The 15,866-nt window shown below is 44.5% G+C and overlaps 1 protein-coding gene across 3 annotated transcripts in view; it reads left to right on the forward strand.

The window, feature by feature from the left end:
* LOC124040426 (la-related protein 1-like) overlaps window positions 1–15,866 on the forward strand; it is an 82,308-nt gene that overhangs the window by 31,248 nt on the left and 35,194 nt on the right. For all 3 annotated transcript variants that reach the window (XM_046357605.1, XM_046357616.1, XM_046357625.1), the window contains 3 exons: window positions 857–1,031; window positions 12,716–12,850; window positions 15,324–15,461. In XM_046357605.1, coding sequence (XP_046213561.1) covers window positions 857–1,031; window positions 12,716–12,850; window positions 15,324–15,461 — 448 coding nt within the window. The remainder of the gene's footprint in view (window positions 1–856; window positions 1,032–12,715; window positions 12,851–15,323; window positions 15,462–15,866) is intronic.

Genomic DNA, 15,866 nt, shown 5'->3' on the forward strand with positions numbered 1-15,866 from the left:
GGAAGTGTTACCTGAGGGAGTGAGCTCAAACATCAAGTGAACTAAACTTGCATTTGATTTGACCATGTCACACACTTCATGACGAGCAAAAAATGATTGTACACACAGGATCTGCAACTGTCTGTAGGCAGCTCTCTGTGTGTGCATCCTGTCTGGATCTTATCCACTTCATACCACCAATGACTTCAGTGATGAACCCTATGGGCCCTGTTCAAAATGAGTGCATTATATAGTGGATATGGTGCTATTTGGAGCACAACCTTTAATTAAATAGTCTGGCCATCTATATGGCCCATGTCACTCACCAGTCACTCGTCTTAACCCCAGGACTGGCTGTGTCCATGAGTGACAGCAATAATGAATAGAATGGGATTTCTGTGCTTAGTTGGTTTCCTTTCCCATGCACAATTGAGTTGCACATTAAGAGCACTACAGTGGGAATCCTAACTTCCACCTCTGTCAGATTTTCACTTAGTCTCCCTTTGACATCAAAGCATAACAAAGTGAAAATTTGACTTAAATGGAAGTAAGGATTTGCCCCAAATGATGATGGCTCATGTGCAACTCCAGTAGCCAGGTCAGTCTGAGTGTACAGTGGGTGAGTGTGACCAGTGACCAGCAGCCTTAGTGTTTGTACCATATTCCCTATTTAGCACATCACTTTTGACCAGTGCCCATATCAAATCAAATCAAATGTATTTATATAGCCCTTCGTACATCAGCTGATATCTCAAAGTGCTGTAAAGGATATGGTGCCATTTGGGACGCACCCTAACTGATGCTCTTAAACCTGGGTGGTAAAACTGCTGTGATATTGTACCCTGTGTTAACTAACCTACCCCCCCCCCCCCCCCAGGCCCCCAAGAAGCCTGTGGTGAAGAAAGAGTTGAAGGAGAAGCGTGACACCAACGAGGAGGGCAAGGAGAACCAGAATGCGAAGTCGGACGACTCTGGAGAGGAGAAGAACGGCGACGAGGACTCTCAGAAGAACAGCGACGAGGACTCTCAGAAGAACGGACAGAAGAAGAAAGGTGCGTTCCTTTACTTGGATTGACCTTTTCTTTTTAATGACAGAACGTGTGAAAAAACGGCACTTTTGTACAAGTGACTCGTTTCAGGAAACTGTCCCATGTCACTACTTTGCCAGAGGCCTTCTGGAACATGTGACTTTTCATGTGCCTTAATAACAAACTTGTATGCCATCTGTAAATATGAATAAAATGGTTAAATTACGAGTGTAGTTGGTTTAGCCACGGAAAAAGACAGGAACCTTCCCGCTATGGATGTGATGAGCACCTTCCCGCTATGGATGGGCTGGAAATGCCGAGAGAAGATTTTCGATTGGTCTGCCATGTAGTACGCTCCTGTCTATAATGAGCTGCTTTGTGTGTGTAGGTAATCCTTTCTAACACAGATTTTTTTGGAAGATGGCTCTCCACTTTCTGGAGGACAGAGGATTGAAATCATTGGAGTGCCCAGTGGAAGCAGAGTATGATGGCTAAGGAGATGGAGAAATTTCAGGCATTTGATTGTGAATGCTGAGGGAGGTCAAAGCGATCACAGAAGGCTATTGTAAAACACCTGTCTCTGGATTGCATCTTCAAACTAAGGGCAACCATGGTATCTGTGACAGAGGGGGAGAAGCGTTCATCCATGTATACGGATAAGAGAGTCTAGCGAGCTACATTTTCAGATATTATACATATCTAATTTCACCAGGAAGTTGTTTTCATTGAAATTTCAAATCAAATTTTATTTGTCACATACACATGGTTAGCAGATGTTAATGCGAGTGTAGCGAAATGCATGTGCTTCTAGTTCTGACAATGCAGTAATAACCAACAAGTAATCTAACTAACAATTCCAAAACTACTGTCATATACACGCAAGTGTAAGGGGATAAAGAATATGTACCTAAAAAATATATGAATGAGTGATGGTACAGAGCGGCATAGGCAAGATGCAGTAGATGGTATCGAGTACAGTATATACGTATACATATGAGATGAATAATGTAGGGTATGTAAACATTATATTAGGTAGCATTGTTTAAAGTGGCTAGTTGATATATTTTACATTTCCCATCAATTCCCATTATTAAAGTGGCTGGAGTTGAGTCAGTGTGTTGGTAGCAGCCACTCAATGTTAGTGGTGGCTGTTTAACAGTCTGATGGCCTTGAGATAGAAGCTGTTTTTCAGTCTCTCGGTCCCAGCTTTGATGCACCTGTACTGACTGCCCCTTCTGGATGATAGCGGAGTGAACAGGCAGTGGCTCGGGTGGTTGTTGTCCTTGATGATCTTTATGGCCTTCCTGTAACATCGGTTGGTGTAGGTGTCCTGGAGGGCAGGTAGTTTGCCCCCGGTGATGCGTTGTACAGACCTCACTACCCTCTGGAGAGCCTTATGGTTGTGGGCGGAGCAGTTGCCGTACCAGGCGGTGATACAGCCCGCCAGGATGCTCTCGATTGTGCATCTGTAGAAGTTAGTGAGTGCTTTTGGTGACAAGCCAAATTTCTTCAGCCTCCTGAGGTTGAAGAGGCTCTGCTGCGCCTTCACTATGCTGTCTGTGTGGGTGGACCAATTCAGTTTGTCTGTGATGTGTATGCTGAGGAACTTAACTTGCTACCCTCTCTACTACTGTTCCATCGATGTGGATAGGGGGCACTGGATAAAGCACACTGTTAGCTAGCTCGGTAATATTGGCTGCCTCGCTAGCTAACCTCACGTGTATGGTCTGTGTAGTAACATGATTTGTATCTCAAACATTTGCATTGCTAGTTATAGTCTAATGTTAGCTAACTAACATTGAACTTAGTTGGTTAGCATTTAGCTACCTGTAGATTCATGCAGGGTAGTAATGTTATGAGTTTGGATTATGGTTAATTGTTTAGCTAGCTAGCTACATGTCTACAAAAGACTCCACTATGCAAGTAACCATTTCACTGTACCGTTTACACCTTCTGTATCCTGTGCATGTGACACATAAAAGTTGATTTTATTTGATATAGTGTGTTTACCAGAGACAGTAATGTGAAGAACATGACCTGTACCAAAGTCAAATTATGATATAACGTCTTTATCCAATGTAAAAAACAATCTAAATTTTGTTACATAAGATTGAGCCGGTTGGTCACGTACAGTGGGGCAAAAAAGTATTTAGTCAGCCACCAATTGTGCAAGTTCTCCCACTTAAAAAGATGAGAGGGCCTGTAATTTTCATCATAGGTACACTTCAACTATGACTTCAACTATAGCCTACTTTTTACGCTCATTATATTAACAGTTGAACTGTCCACGTTTAATTTTACCCTAGTGGACACATGCTATAGGCCTTAACAATGTGCGAAGATACTTTCTCACTTGAGGAAAATTCATAATTTATCCTCCTACTTTTTTGTGTAGTTTAGGGCAGGACCCAGTCTAGCTTTGTAGTGACTAGGCCTGTTTCGGTGACTGTATTACTGCCACCCCGGGGGCCACAAGTCATGAAGGTAGTGAAATTCTATTTAGTCATGGTAATTAAGATTCTCCAAGCTCTGATGCTGCTGATGGTCATTAGTAGCTGACCAAACTTGTTAACTGCCTGATACTCTGGACTCTTGTCCCTCTAATCACTCTGACATCAATGCAAATGTGATCGATAATCTAATCAAACACTTCGAGAGCCCATCAGCTAATGTTGAATTTTCTGCAATTGCATAACAAAACTGAGGGATGGCCTCTATTAAAAAAATAGCATGATCCCATCAGCTTTCTATAGGCTAGGTCTACTATATTTAATTCTCAACTTTCCTGATATTGAGCATATTGCTTATCTTTACAACAGGAGTATAGTCTACCTGGCTGGCATGAAAAGGACCACGGGAAAAGCGTCCTCCATTTGTTATTTAAGTGCATAGTTTATGTATTTTTACCCCTGTATCGAGACCAGTGCATGATAATTTCACACATATTATTTAGTATATGTGAAGACAAGATTAAATCAAGAACAGTCTGATTTGACAATATTAGCCCATCATTTGTGTATTATATATCATCACTTGTGAATGATGCCCAGCATAACATAAAGAACAGTCACACACTGCATGTAGCCTAGCCTATATGTTTTAATAAGGCTTGTATCACAACTAAACTCAGCAAAAGAAATGTCAACTGCGTTTATTTTCAGCAAACTTAACATGTGTAAGTATTTGTATGAACATAACAAGATTCAACAACTGAGACATAAACTGAACAAGTTCCACAGACATGTGACTAACAAATGGAATAATGTGTCCCTGAACAAAGAGGGGGGGGGGGGTCAAAAACAAAAGTAACAGTCAGTATCTGGTGTGGCCACAAGCTGCATTAAGTACTGCAGTGCATCTCGTCCTCATGGACTGCACCAGATTTGCCAGTTCTTGCTGTGAGATGTTACCCCACTCTTCCACCAAGGCACCTGCAAATTCCCAGATATTTCTGGGGGGGAATGGCCCAAGCCCTCACCCTCCGATCCAACAAGTCCCAGACGTGCTCAATTGGACTGAGTTCTGGGCTCTTCGCTGGCCATGGCAGAACACTGACATTCCTGTCTTGAAGGAAATCACACACAGAATGAGCAGTATGGCTGGTGGCATTGTCATGCTGGAGGGTCATGTCAGGATGAGCCTGCAGGAAGGGTACCACATGAGGGAGGAGGATGTCGTCCTTGTATCGCACAAGCTCAGTCCGATGATGCTGTGACACACCATGACGAACCCTCCACCTCCAAATCGATCCTGCTCCAGAGTACAGGACTGTGTGATGCTCAATCCTTCAATGTTAATCTCGTATCCGACCATCACCCCTGGTGAGGTAAAACAGCGACTCTAAAGTGAAGAGCACTTTTTGCCAGTCCTGTCTGGTCCAGCAACGGTGGGTTTGTGCCCATAGGCGACATTGTTGCCGGGGATGTCTGGTGAGGTCCTGCCTTACAACAGGGCCTACAAGCCCTCAGTCCAGCCTCTCTGAGCCTATTGCGGACAGTGACACTACTGATGGAGGGATTGTGCGTTCCTGGTGTAACTCGGGCTGTTGTTGCCATCCTGTACCTGTCCCGCAGATGTGATGTTCGGATGTACCGAACCTGTGCAGGTGTTGTTACACGTGGTCTGCCACTGTGAGGACGATCAGCTGTCCGTCCTGGCTCCCTGTAGCGCTCTCTTAGGCGTCTCACATTACAGACATTGCAATTTATAGTCCTGGCCACACCTGCAGTCCTCATGCTTCCTTGCAGCATGCCTAAGGCGCATTCACGCAGATGAGCAGGGACCCTGGGCATCTTTCTTTTGGTGTTTCTCAATCAGTAGAAAGGCCTCTTCAGTGTCCTATGTTTTCAAAACTGTGACCTTAATTGCCTACCGTCTGTAAGGTGTTAGTGTCTTAACGACCGTTCCACAGGTGCATGTTCATTCATTGTTTATGGTTCATTGAACAACTATGGGAAACGGTGTTTAAACCCTTTATAATGTAGATCTGTGAAGTTATTTGTATTATTAGACAGGGTCCTGTCTAATAAAAAAGACAGGGTCCTGAAAGGGGACATTTCTTTTTTGCTGAGTTTACATTGGCTGTTCAGATGTGTAGGAGGAGACAGCCTGGGAGGAAGGGTTAAATATCACTGCTTGTTCAGATGTGTAGGAGGAGACTCAGCCTGGGAGGAAGGGTCAAATATCAGTGCTTGTTCAGATGTGTAGGAGGAGACTCAGCCTGGGAGGAAGGGTTAAATATCAGTGCTTGTTCAGATGTGTAGGAGACTCAGCCTGGGAGGAAGGGTCAAATATCAGTGCTTGTTCAGATGTGTAGGAGGAGACTCAGCCTGAGAGGAAGGGTTAAATATCAGTGCTTGTTCAGATGTGTAGGAGGAGACTCAGCCTGGGAGGAAGGGTTAAATATCACTGCTTGTGTGAAAACTTGGTAAAACGTTTTTATTTTTTACAGTTTTTATTTCACCTTTATTTAACCAGGTAGGACAGTGGAGAACAAGTTCTCATTTACAACTGCGACCTGGCCGAGATAAAGCGAAGCAGTGCTACAGAAACAACAGAGTTACACATGGAGTAAACAACCGTACAGTCAATAACACAATAGAAATAAAATAAAGTCTATATACAGTGAGTGCAATGTTTTGCTTTTCCATAAAACCTGTTATGTTGGTATACGAAATGTTCTACTTTATTTTATTACAACTTTATTACTTTTCTGTTAAGATTAATTCAAATATCTAATGTGATTCTGAGCACCGTGGGTGGAATCCATAATGTGTTACGGGGAATTAAAATCTTTCTGGTGCAACATTTCTCTAACAGGAACTCTGGTGGGGGTGTGTGTGGGAGCGGTTCTCTGCACCCCTCAGACTTCACCTCGACCTACAAAAACACACACACTGCATGCATTTGTGGTCGCTTTTGATAATGGTGTCTTCCCGTTAACCTCTCTGGGATATGCTGGACGGTAGCGTCCCAACTAGCTTAACATCCAGTGACAATGCAGAGCGCCAAATTCAAATAAATTACTATACAATTTTAAATGAAATCACATGTGCAAGATACCAAATTAAAGCTACACTTGTTGTGAATCCAGCCAACGTGTCAGATTTCAAAAAGGCTTTTCGGCGAAAGCAAACAACGCTATTATCTGAGGATTGCACCCCAGTCGGAGCACTCGGGGTGAAGGGAACAACTGCCACTGGCCGCAAAAGTCATGGATTTTTTTAGGGTGCATTACGCCAACACAAAGGGGATGCCACCGGGAAATTCTAGGCGTTATCAAGTACTTGTTCAATTGTGAATGAGAGACTGATGAAGTGTGTACAGCCTGCACAAAAAAAACAAAGCAGAAGTCATGCTTTTCAAGCAACTTTTAAAAAAATCATTAGTCGCATCATGCAGCATTACAATGTATTAAAAATCAAAACATATAGCCCAACGTTTGTAGATCAACTAAAGTTACATTAACTCTAAATTTAAACATATAGGAGTACCTATTTCTTTAACCACTCAACACAGAATAACCTTATGTGCGCAGTCAATCAAATAATTTGGATAAAATCTATTTAATTCAGCTTTGTTCAATCATATTCTTCATACTGTAAAATAATGCCACAGAATTCTAAGCAAATCTTGTCTGCTAAATGAACTAGTGTAGCCCACAGTCATATGACATAGCCATATCAGGACCTAACATAAGGACAACAGAGTATGCTATTCTGCTGAAATAGACCACATTTCCTCCATATCATATTTCTTTAGTCCAGTCTAAAAATGAATAATAGATTTATTGTGAAGGTGTAGGCTATATTAAATGTAGATGTTCCAAAGGTCTGCATCAGTGGCTAAAAGGCTATGTGTGGGAGCCAGGAGATGCTAAATGTGTTTATTAAATAACGGTCAATTACCGTGAGACCGACAGTTATTTGCTTGACAATCACCGGCTGACACAATTTTGTGACCGCCACAGCCTTAGTAGTGACTACTACGCTGAGCCTTTCCCACACTCCTTTGAATGCACGGTGAGGGAATGAGTAGGAGGCCATACAAACCAGGGAGATGTGTTGGCAGAAATAAAGGGTTGAAATTCCACCAGCCTGCCAGCATGTGGTTTTTGACCTTCAGAATGAGACGTCCCATGCCTTTTTCCAGCTCACTCGCTCTTTCTCTCCTCTTGCTCTCTTGCCCTCTTTTTTCTGTCGTGCTTTCTCCCTTTTCCCTCTCTCTCTTTCGCTCCCTTTCTATCACTCTTTCTGGCTCTTTTTCCCTCGCTCTTTTCTCTCGCTTTCTCACTCTTTTTCTTTCTTTTGCCCTCTTCTCTTGCACTTTTTTCAAGCTTTTTTGCTCTTTCTTTCTTTCGCGCTCGCACTCTTTCGCTCTCAATCTTTCTGTTTCGCTCTTTTGTGCCTGCTATCTCACTTTCTTGCTCGCTCTCTGTTTCGCTCTCACTTGATATCTCGCATTCTCGATCACTAACTTGCTGGCTCTCGCTTCCACTCTCTTTCGCTCTTTCTCTCTTTCGCTCTTTCTCTCTTTCTGTCTCACTCTCTTGCTGTCTCGCTCTCTTGCTGTCTTAAATTAAAATCAAATCCAATTTTATTTGTCACATACACATGGTTAGCAGATGTTAATGCGAGTGTAGCGAAATGCTTGTGCTTCTAGTTCCGACTGCAGTAATAACCAACAAGTAATCCAACTAACAATTCCAAAACTACTGTCTTACACTTGTGTGTATAAGGGGAAAAAGAATATGTACATAAAGATATATGAATGAGTGATGGTACAGAGCGGCATAGGCAAGATGCAGTAGATGGTATCGAGTACATATGAGATGAGTATGTAAACAAAGTGGCATAGTTTAAAGTGGCTAGTGATACATGGATTACATAAAGATGCAGTAGATGATATAGAGTACAGTATATACGTATACATATGAGATGAATAATATAGGGTATGTAAACATTATATTAGGTAGCATTGTTTAAAGTGGCTAGTGATATATTTTACATTTCCCATCAATTCCCATTATTAAAGTGGCTGGAGTTGAGTCAGTGTGTTGGGAGCAGCCACTCAATGTTAGTGGTGGCTGTTTAACAGTCGGCCTTGAGATAGAAGCTGTTTTTCAGTCTCTCGGTCCCAGCTTTGATGCACCTGTACTGACTGCCCCTTCTGGATGATAGCGGGGTGAACAGGCAGTGGCTCGGGTGGTTGTCCTTGATGATCTTTATGGCCTTCCTGTGACATCGGGTGGTGTAGGTGTCCTGGAGGGCAGGTAGTTTGCCCCCGGTGATGCGTTGTGCAGACCTCACTACGCTCTGGAGAGCCTTACGGTTGTGGGCGGAGCAGTTGCCGTACCAGGCGGTGATACAGCCCGCTAGGATGCTCTCGATTGTGCATCTGTAGAAGTTTGTGTGCTTTTGGTGACCAGCTGAATTTCTTCAGCCTCCTAAGGATGAAGAGGCGCTGGTGCTGCACCTTCTTCACGATGCTGTCTGTGTGGGTGGACCAATTCACTTTGTCTGTGATGTGTATGCCGAGGATCTTAAAACTTGCTACCCTCTCCACTACTGTTCCATCGATGTGGATAGGGGGGTGTTCCCTCTGCTGTTTCCTGAAGTCCACAATCATCTCCTAAGTTTTGTTGACGTTGAGTGTGAGGTTATTTTCCTGACACCACACTCCGAGGGCCCTCACCTCCTCCCTGTAGGCCGTCTTGTCGTTGTTGGTAATCAAGCCTACCACTGTTGTGTCGTCCGCAAACTTGATGATTGAGTTGGAGGCGTGCGTGGACACGCTGTCGTGGGTGAACAGGGAGTACAGGAGAGGGCTCAGAACGCACCCTTGTGGGGCCCCAGTGTTGAGGATCAGCGGGTTGGAGATGTTGTTGCCTACCCTCACCACCTGGGGGCGGCCCGTCGGGAAGTCCAGTACCCAGTTGCACAGGGCGGGGTCGAGACCCAGGGTCTCGAGCTTGATGACGAGCTTGGAGGGTACTACGGTGTTAAATGCCGAGCTATAGTCGATGAGCAGCATTCTCACATAGGTATTCCTCTTGTCCAGATGGGTTAGGGCAGTGTGGTTGAGATTGCATCGTCTGTGGACCTATTTGGGCGGTAAGCAAATTGGAGTGGGTCTAGGGTGTCAGGTAGGGTGGAGGTGCTATGGTCCTTGACTAGTCTCTCAAAGCACTTCATGATGACTGAAGTGAGTGCTACGGGGCGGTAGTTGTTTAGCTCAGTTACCTTAGCTTTCTTGGGAACAGGAACAATGGTGGCCCTCTTGAAGCATGTGGGAACAGCAGACTGGGATAGGGATTGATTGAATATGTCCGTAAACACACCAGCCAGCTGGTCTGCGCATGCTCTGAGGGCGCGGCTGGGGATGCCGTCTGGGCCTGCAGCCTTGCGAGGGTTAACACGTTTAAATGTTTTACTCACCTCTGCTGCAGTGAAGGAGAGGCCGCATATTTTGGTTGCAGGCCGTGTCAGTGGCACTGAATTGTCCACAAAGCGGGCAAAAAAGGTTTTTAGTCTGCCTGGGAGCAAGACATCCTGGTCCGTGACGGGGCTGGTTTTCATTTTGTAATCCGTGATTGACTGTAGACCCTGCCACATACCTCTTGTGTCTGAGCCGTTGAATTGAGATTCTACTTTGTCTCTATACTGACGCTTAGCTTGCTTGATTGCCTTGCGGAGGGAATAGCTACACTGTTTGTATTCGGTCATATTTCCGGTCGCCTTGCCCTGATTAAAAGCAGTGGTTCGCGCTTTCAGTTTCACGCAAATGCTGCCATCAATCCACAGTTTCTGGTTTGGGAATGTTTTAATCGTTGCTATGGGAACGTCATCTTCAACGCACGCTCTAATGAACTCGCACACCGAATCAGCGTATTCGTCAATGTTGTTGTCTGACGCAATACGAAACATATCCCAGTCCACGTGATGGAAGCAGTCTTGGAGTGTGGAATCAGATTGGTCGGACCAGCGTTTAACAGACCTCAGCGCGGGAGCTTCTTGTTTTTGTTTCTGTCTGTAGGCAGGGATCAACAAAATGGAGCTGTGGTCAGCGTTTCCGAAAGGAGGGCAGGGCAGGGCCTTATATGCGTCGCGGAAGTTAGAATAGCAGTGATCCAAGGTTTTGCCAGCCCTGGTTGAGCAATCGATATGCTGATACAATTTAGGGAGTCTTGTTTTCAGATTAGCCTTGTTAATATCCCCAGCTTCAATGAATGCAGCCTCAGGATGTATGGATTCCAGTTTGCAAAGAGTCAAATAAAGTTCGTTCAGAGCCATTGGTGTGTCTGTTTGGGGGGGAATATATACGGCTGTGTTTATAATCGAAGAGAATTCCCTTGGTAGATAATGCGGTCGACATTTGTGAGGAATTCTAAATCAGGTGAACAGAAGGACTCCTGTATGCTTTTGTGACCACACCACGTCTCTTTAGCCATAAGGCATACGCCCCCGCCCCTCTTCTTACCAGAAAGATGTTTGTTTGTCGGCGCGATGCGTGGAGAAACCAGCTGGCTGCACCGACTCCGATAGCGTCTCTCCAGTGAACCGTGAAGCAAAGAACGTTAGTCTCTGATGTCCCTCTGGAATGCTACCCTTGCTCGGATTTCATCAACCTTGTCAAGAGACTGGACATTGGCGAGAAGTATACTGGGGAGTGGTGCACGATGAGCCAGTCTCCGGAGTCTGAACAGAAGACCGCTACGTTTCCATATTTAACGAAGTCGTTTTTTTGGGTCGCCGGCTGGGATCCATTCCGTTGTCCTGGGTGAAAGGCAAAACACAGGATCCGCTTCGCGAAAGTCATATTCTTTGTCGTACTGATGGTGAGTTGACGCTGCTCTTATATTCAGTAGTTCTTCTCGACTGTATGTAATGAAACCTAAGATGACCTGGGGTACTAATGTAAGAAATAACACGTAAAAAAAACAAAAAACTGCATAGTTTCCTAGGAACGCGAAGCGAGGCGGCCATCTCTGTCGGCGCCGGAAGTATCCTTTCTCTCGCTGTCTCTCTCTCGGTCTCTTTCTTACTCGCTCTCTTGCTCGCTCTCTCGCTGTCTCGCTCTCTTTCTCTCTCGTTGTCTCGCCCTCTTTCGCTTTCTTACCCTCTTTCTCTCTCGCTGTCTTGCTCTCTTTCGCTGTCTTGCTCTCTTTCGCTGTCTTGCTCTCTTTCGCTGTCTTGCTCTCTTTCGCTGTCTTGCTCTCTTTCGCTGTCTTGCTCTCTTTCGCTGTCTTGCTCTCTTTCGCTGTCTCGCTCTCTTTCGCTGTCTCGCTCTCTTTCGCTGTCTCGCTCTCTTTCGCTGTCTCGCTCTCTTTCGCTGTCTCGCTCTCTTTCGCTGTCTCGCTCTCTTTCGCTGTCTCGCTCTCTTTCGCTGTCTCGCTCTCTCTGTCTCGCTCTTCGCTGTCTCGCTCTCTTTCGCTGTCTCGCTCTCTTTCGCTGTCTCGCTCTCTTTCGCTGTCTCGCTCTCTTTCGCTGTCTCGCTCTCTTTCGCTGTCTCGCTCTCTTTCGCTGTCTCGCTCTCTTTCGCTGTCTCGCTCTCTTTCGCTGTCTCGCTCTCTTTCGCTGTCTCGCTCTTGTTGTCTTTCTCTCTCTGCTAAGCATTCAAAATGTGCAGAGTACTTTTGGGTGTTGAGTAAAAAGTACATCATTGTTTTTAGGAATGTAGTGAAGTAAAAGTGGTCAGAAATATAGTAACGTGCAGATACCCCCCCCCCAAAAAAAACACTTTAGTAAAAATACTTGAAAATACTACTTAATAAGTACTTTAAACCTGTGCACACACTCTACTAACAGACCACTGACACAGCCTGCTGGCCAGCATGGGCAACTACATATTAGACTGAAACTTTTTGGGGTGGGTGTATTTATATCAACCAAGTAAAACGTGAGGTATTTATTTTGGGTGTTTTTTCTCACCTCAATAGGATTAGAATTCCCATTCACAATCCCAGCCGTGAAACCTTTTAAACTTTAATTGGTCTAGCACAATAAGTTACTGTGCTGCTCTCTCCATTCCCCTTACACACATCAACTAGTTTCATACTATCCCTGCCTGCCTGCATTTCACTGCAGAAAGGGACTCTTGGTCTTGGACAACAAAAAAACACCACAACAAAATAACTACATTGTGGTACATTGTGGAAATGTGGCAGACAGGCGACTCCCTAACGGTATTGTTTTTGTGTGTTTTTGTAGGAAACAAGCATAGGTGGGTGCCGCTGATGATGGAGGTGAAGTCTGAGGGGCCCAAAGAACGCTCGGCCTCAAGGAACAACACCCGTCAGAACGAGGTGCCCAGGATGCCTCCCAACAGGAAGAACGACCTCCGAGGTGAGTGTCATCTCCCATCGCCAACCTGACCTCTTCTGGCAGCCTACGCCCTATGTAGTGCACTACATTTGACCTGTGTCCATAGGGGATTTACACGTAGCTGCCAAAATAAAGGAAACACCAACAGTGTCTTACTAGGGCGTTGGCCACCACAAGCCGCCCGAACAGCTTCAATGTGCCTTGGCATAGATTCTACAAGCTTCTGTAACAATATTGGAGGGATGCGATGCCATTCTTCCGTGAGGAATTCTATAAATGGGTTTTTTTGTTGATGGTGGTGGAAACCGCGGTCTCAGGCGCCGCTCCAGAATCTCCCTTATGTGTTCAATTTGGCTGAGATCTGGTGACTGGCAGACACACACACACACACACACCAGGGTTCCTGTTAGAGAAATGTTGCAGAAAGATTTTAATTCCCCGTAACACATTATGGATTCCACCCACGGTGCTCAGAATCACATTAGATATTTGAATTAATCTTAACAGAAAAGTAATAAAGTTGTTATAAAATAAAGTACAACATTTCTTATACCAACATAACAGGTTTTATGGAAAAGCAAAACATTGCCTGTGGTCTTCATCCCTGGTATAAATCATGAATGAATATAATTTCAATTTAAAAACCTTTGTCCTAGAAGAATAAATCGCCTACGCAGTGTTAGGTTCTAATAGTAAGAGTAAAAACTCGACGGACACTTGCACTCACTGTATATAGACTTTCTTTTATTTCTATTGTGTTATTGACTGTACGGTTGTTTACTCCATGTGTAACTCTGTTGTTTCTGTAGCACTGCTTCGCTTTATCTCGGCCAGGTCGCAGTTGTAAATGAGAACTTGTTCTCCACTGTCCTACCTGGTTAAATAAAGGTGAAATAAAAACTGTAAAAAAGGTTTTACCAAATGTATTCTTCCCAGAGGATCAATACAGCTGCATTAGACAAAACTCTTTTCACACAAGCAGTGATATTTAACCCTTCCTCCTAGGCTGTCTCCTCCTACACATCTGAACAAGCACTGATATTTAACCCTTCCTCCCAGGCTTTGTCTCCTACACATCTGAACAAGCACTTATATTTAACCCTTCCTCCCAGGCTGAGTCTCCTCCTACACATCTGAACAAGCACTGATATTTGACCCTTCCTCCCAGGCTGAGTCTCCTCCTACACATCTGAACAGCCGATGTAAACTCAGCAAAAAAAGAAACCTCCCTTTTCAGGACCCTGTCTTTCATTGAAAATTTGTAAAAATCCAAAAAACTTCACAGATCTACATTATATAGTGTTTAAACACTGTTTCCCATGCTTGTTCAATGAACCATAAACAATGAATGAAAATGCACCTGTGGAACGGTCCATGAGGAGGAGATGCACTGCAGTACTTAATGCAGCTGGTGGCCACACCAGATATGGACTGTTACTTTTGATTTTGACTCCCACCTATGTTCAGGGACACATTATTCCATTTCTGTTAGTCACATGTCTGTGGAACATGTTCAGTCTGTATGTTGTTGAATCTTGTGTTCATACAAATATTTAAACGTTACGTTTTCTGAAAATAATCGTTGACAGTGCGCGAACGTTTCTTTTTTTGCCTTGTTTATCTTGACTGCTAGGCAGGTCACTTAGTGATATGCGCCGTAAACTGCTATTTCTCCCTTTGTACACGGGGACATTGTCATACTGAAACAGGAAAGGGCCTTCCTCAAACTGTTGCCACAGAAGTTGAAAGCACAGAATTGTCTAGTATGTAATTGTATGCTATAGTGTTACGTTTAAGGGGCCTAGCCCGAACCATGAAAAACAGCCACATACCATTATTCCTTCTCTACCAAACTTTAAAGTTGGCACTATGCATTTGGGCAGGTAGCTTTCCCAGATACGTCCGTCAGACTGCCAGATGTTGAAGCGTGATCCACTGATCCAGAGTCCAATGGTGGCGAGCTTTACACCACTCCAGCCGACACTTGGCATTGCGCATGATGATCTTCGGTTTGTGTGCGGCTGCTCAGCCGTGGAAACCCATTTCATGAAGCTTCTGACGAACAGTTATTGTGTTGACGTTGCTTCCAGAGGCAGTTTGGAACTCTGTAGTGAGTGTTGCAACCGAGGACAGAAGATTTTTACGTGCTTCAGCACTCTGTGGTCCCATTCTGTGAGCTTTTGTGGCCTACCACTTTGCTGCTGAGCCGTTGTTGCCCCTACACGTTTCCACTTCACAATAACAGCACTTACAGTTGACCAGGGCAGTTCAAGCAGGTCAGAAATTTGACAAACTGACTTGTTGGAAAGGTGGCATCCTATGACGGTGCCATGATGAAAGGCACTGAGCTCTTCAGAAAGGTCATTCTACTGCCAATGTTTGTCTATGGCGATTGCATGGCTTTGTCTTTGATTTTAAACACCTTTTAGCAATGTGTGCCTGAAATAGCTGAAATCACACATTTTTGTATATATAGTATATTTTATGTTCTCAGACTGGTACAGAGGGAAGTCTGAGCGTGATTGGAGTGACGACCATGATGAGGTGTCCAGCGTGAGGAGCGAGGGTGCTCCCTTCCGTGCCGGGTTCCGGGGTCGTGGCAGGGGCCGGGGACGAGGCAGAGGTTCCAGAGGTAAGCAAAAAAAAAAATTATCTCCCCTCAAAAATGCATTACCATGCAAATGGTCAATGTCATATCATATTGTAACTATACTGAACAAAATAAAAAACGCAACATGCAACAATTGTCGCAGTTCATTTAAGGAAGTTAGAAATAGAGGCCCTAATTTCACATGACTGGGCAGGGGTGCAGCCATGGGTGGGCCTTGGAGACCGGTTGGATGTACTGCCAAAATCTCTCAAACGACATTGGAGACAATTTCACTACCATAAACTAACATTCAATTCTCTGGAACAGCTCTGGTGGACATTCCTGTAGTCAGCATGCCAATCGCACGCTCTGTGGCATTGTGCTGTGTGACAAAACTGCTCATTTTAAAGTGGCCTTTTATTGTCCCAAGCACAAGGTGCATCTGTA

This window comes from Oncorhynchus gorbuscha, linkage group LG01 (assembly GCF_021184085.1).
Source record: "Oncorhynchus gorbuscha isolate QuinsamMale2020 ecotype Even-year linkage group LG01, OgorEven_v1.0, whole genome shotgun sequence".
Taxonomy (NCBI): Eukaryota; Metazoa; Chordata; class Actinopteri; order Salmoniformes; family Salmonidae; genus Oncorhynchus; species Oncorhynchus gorbuscha.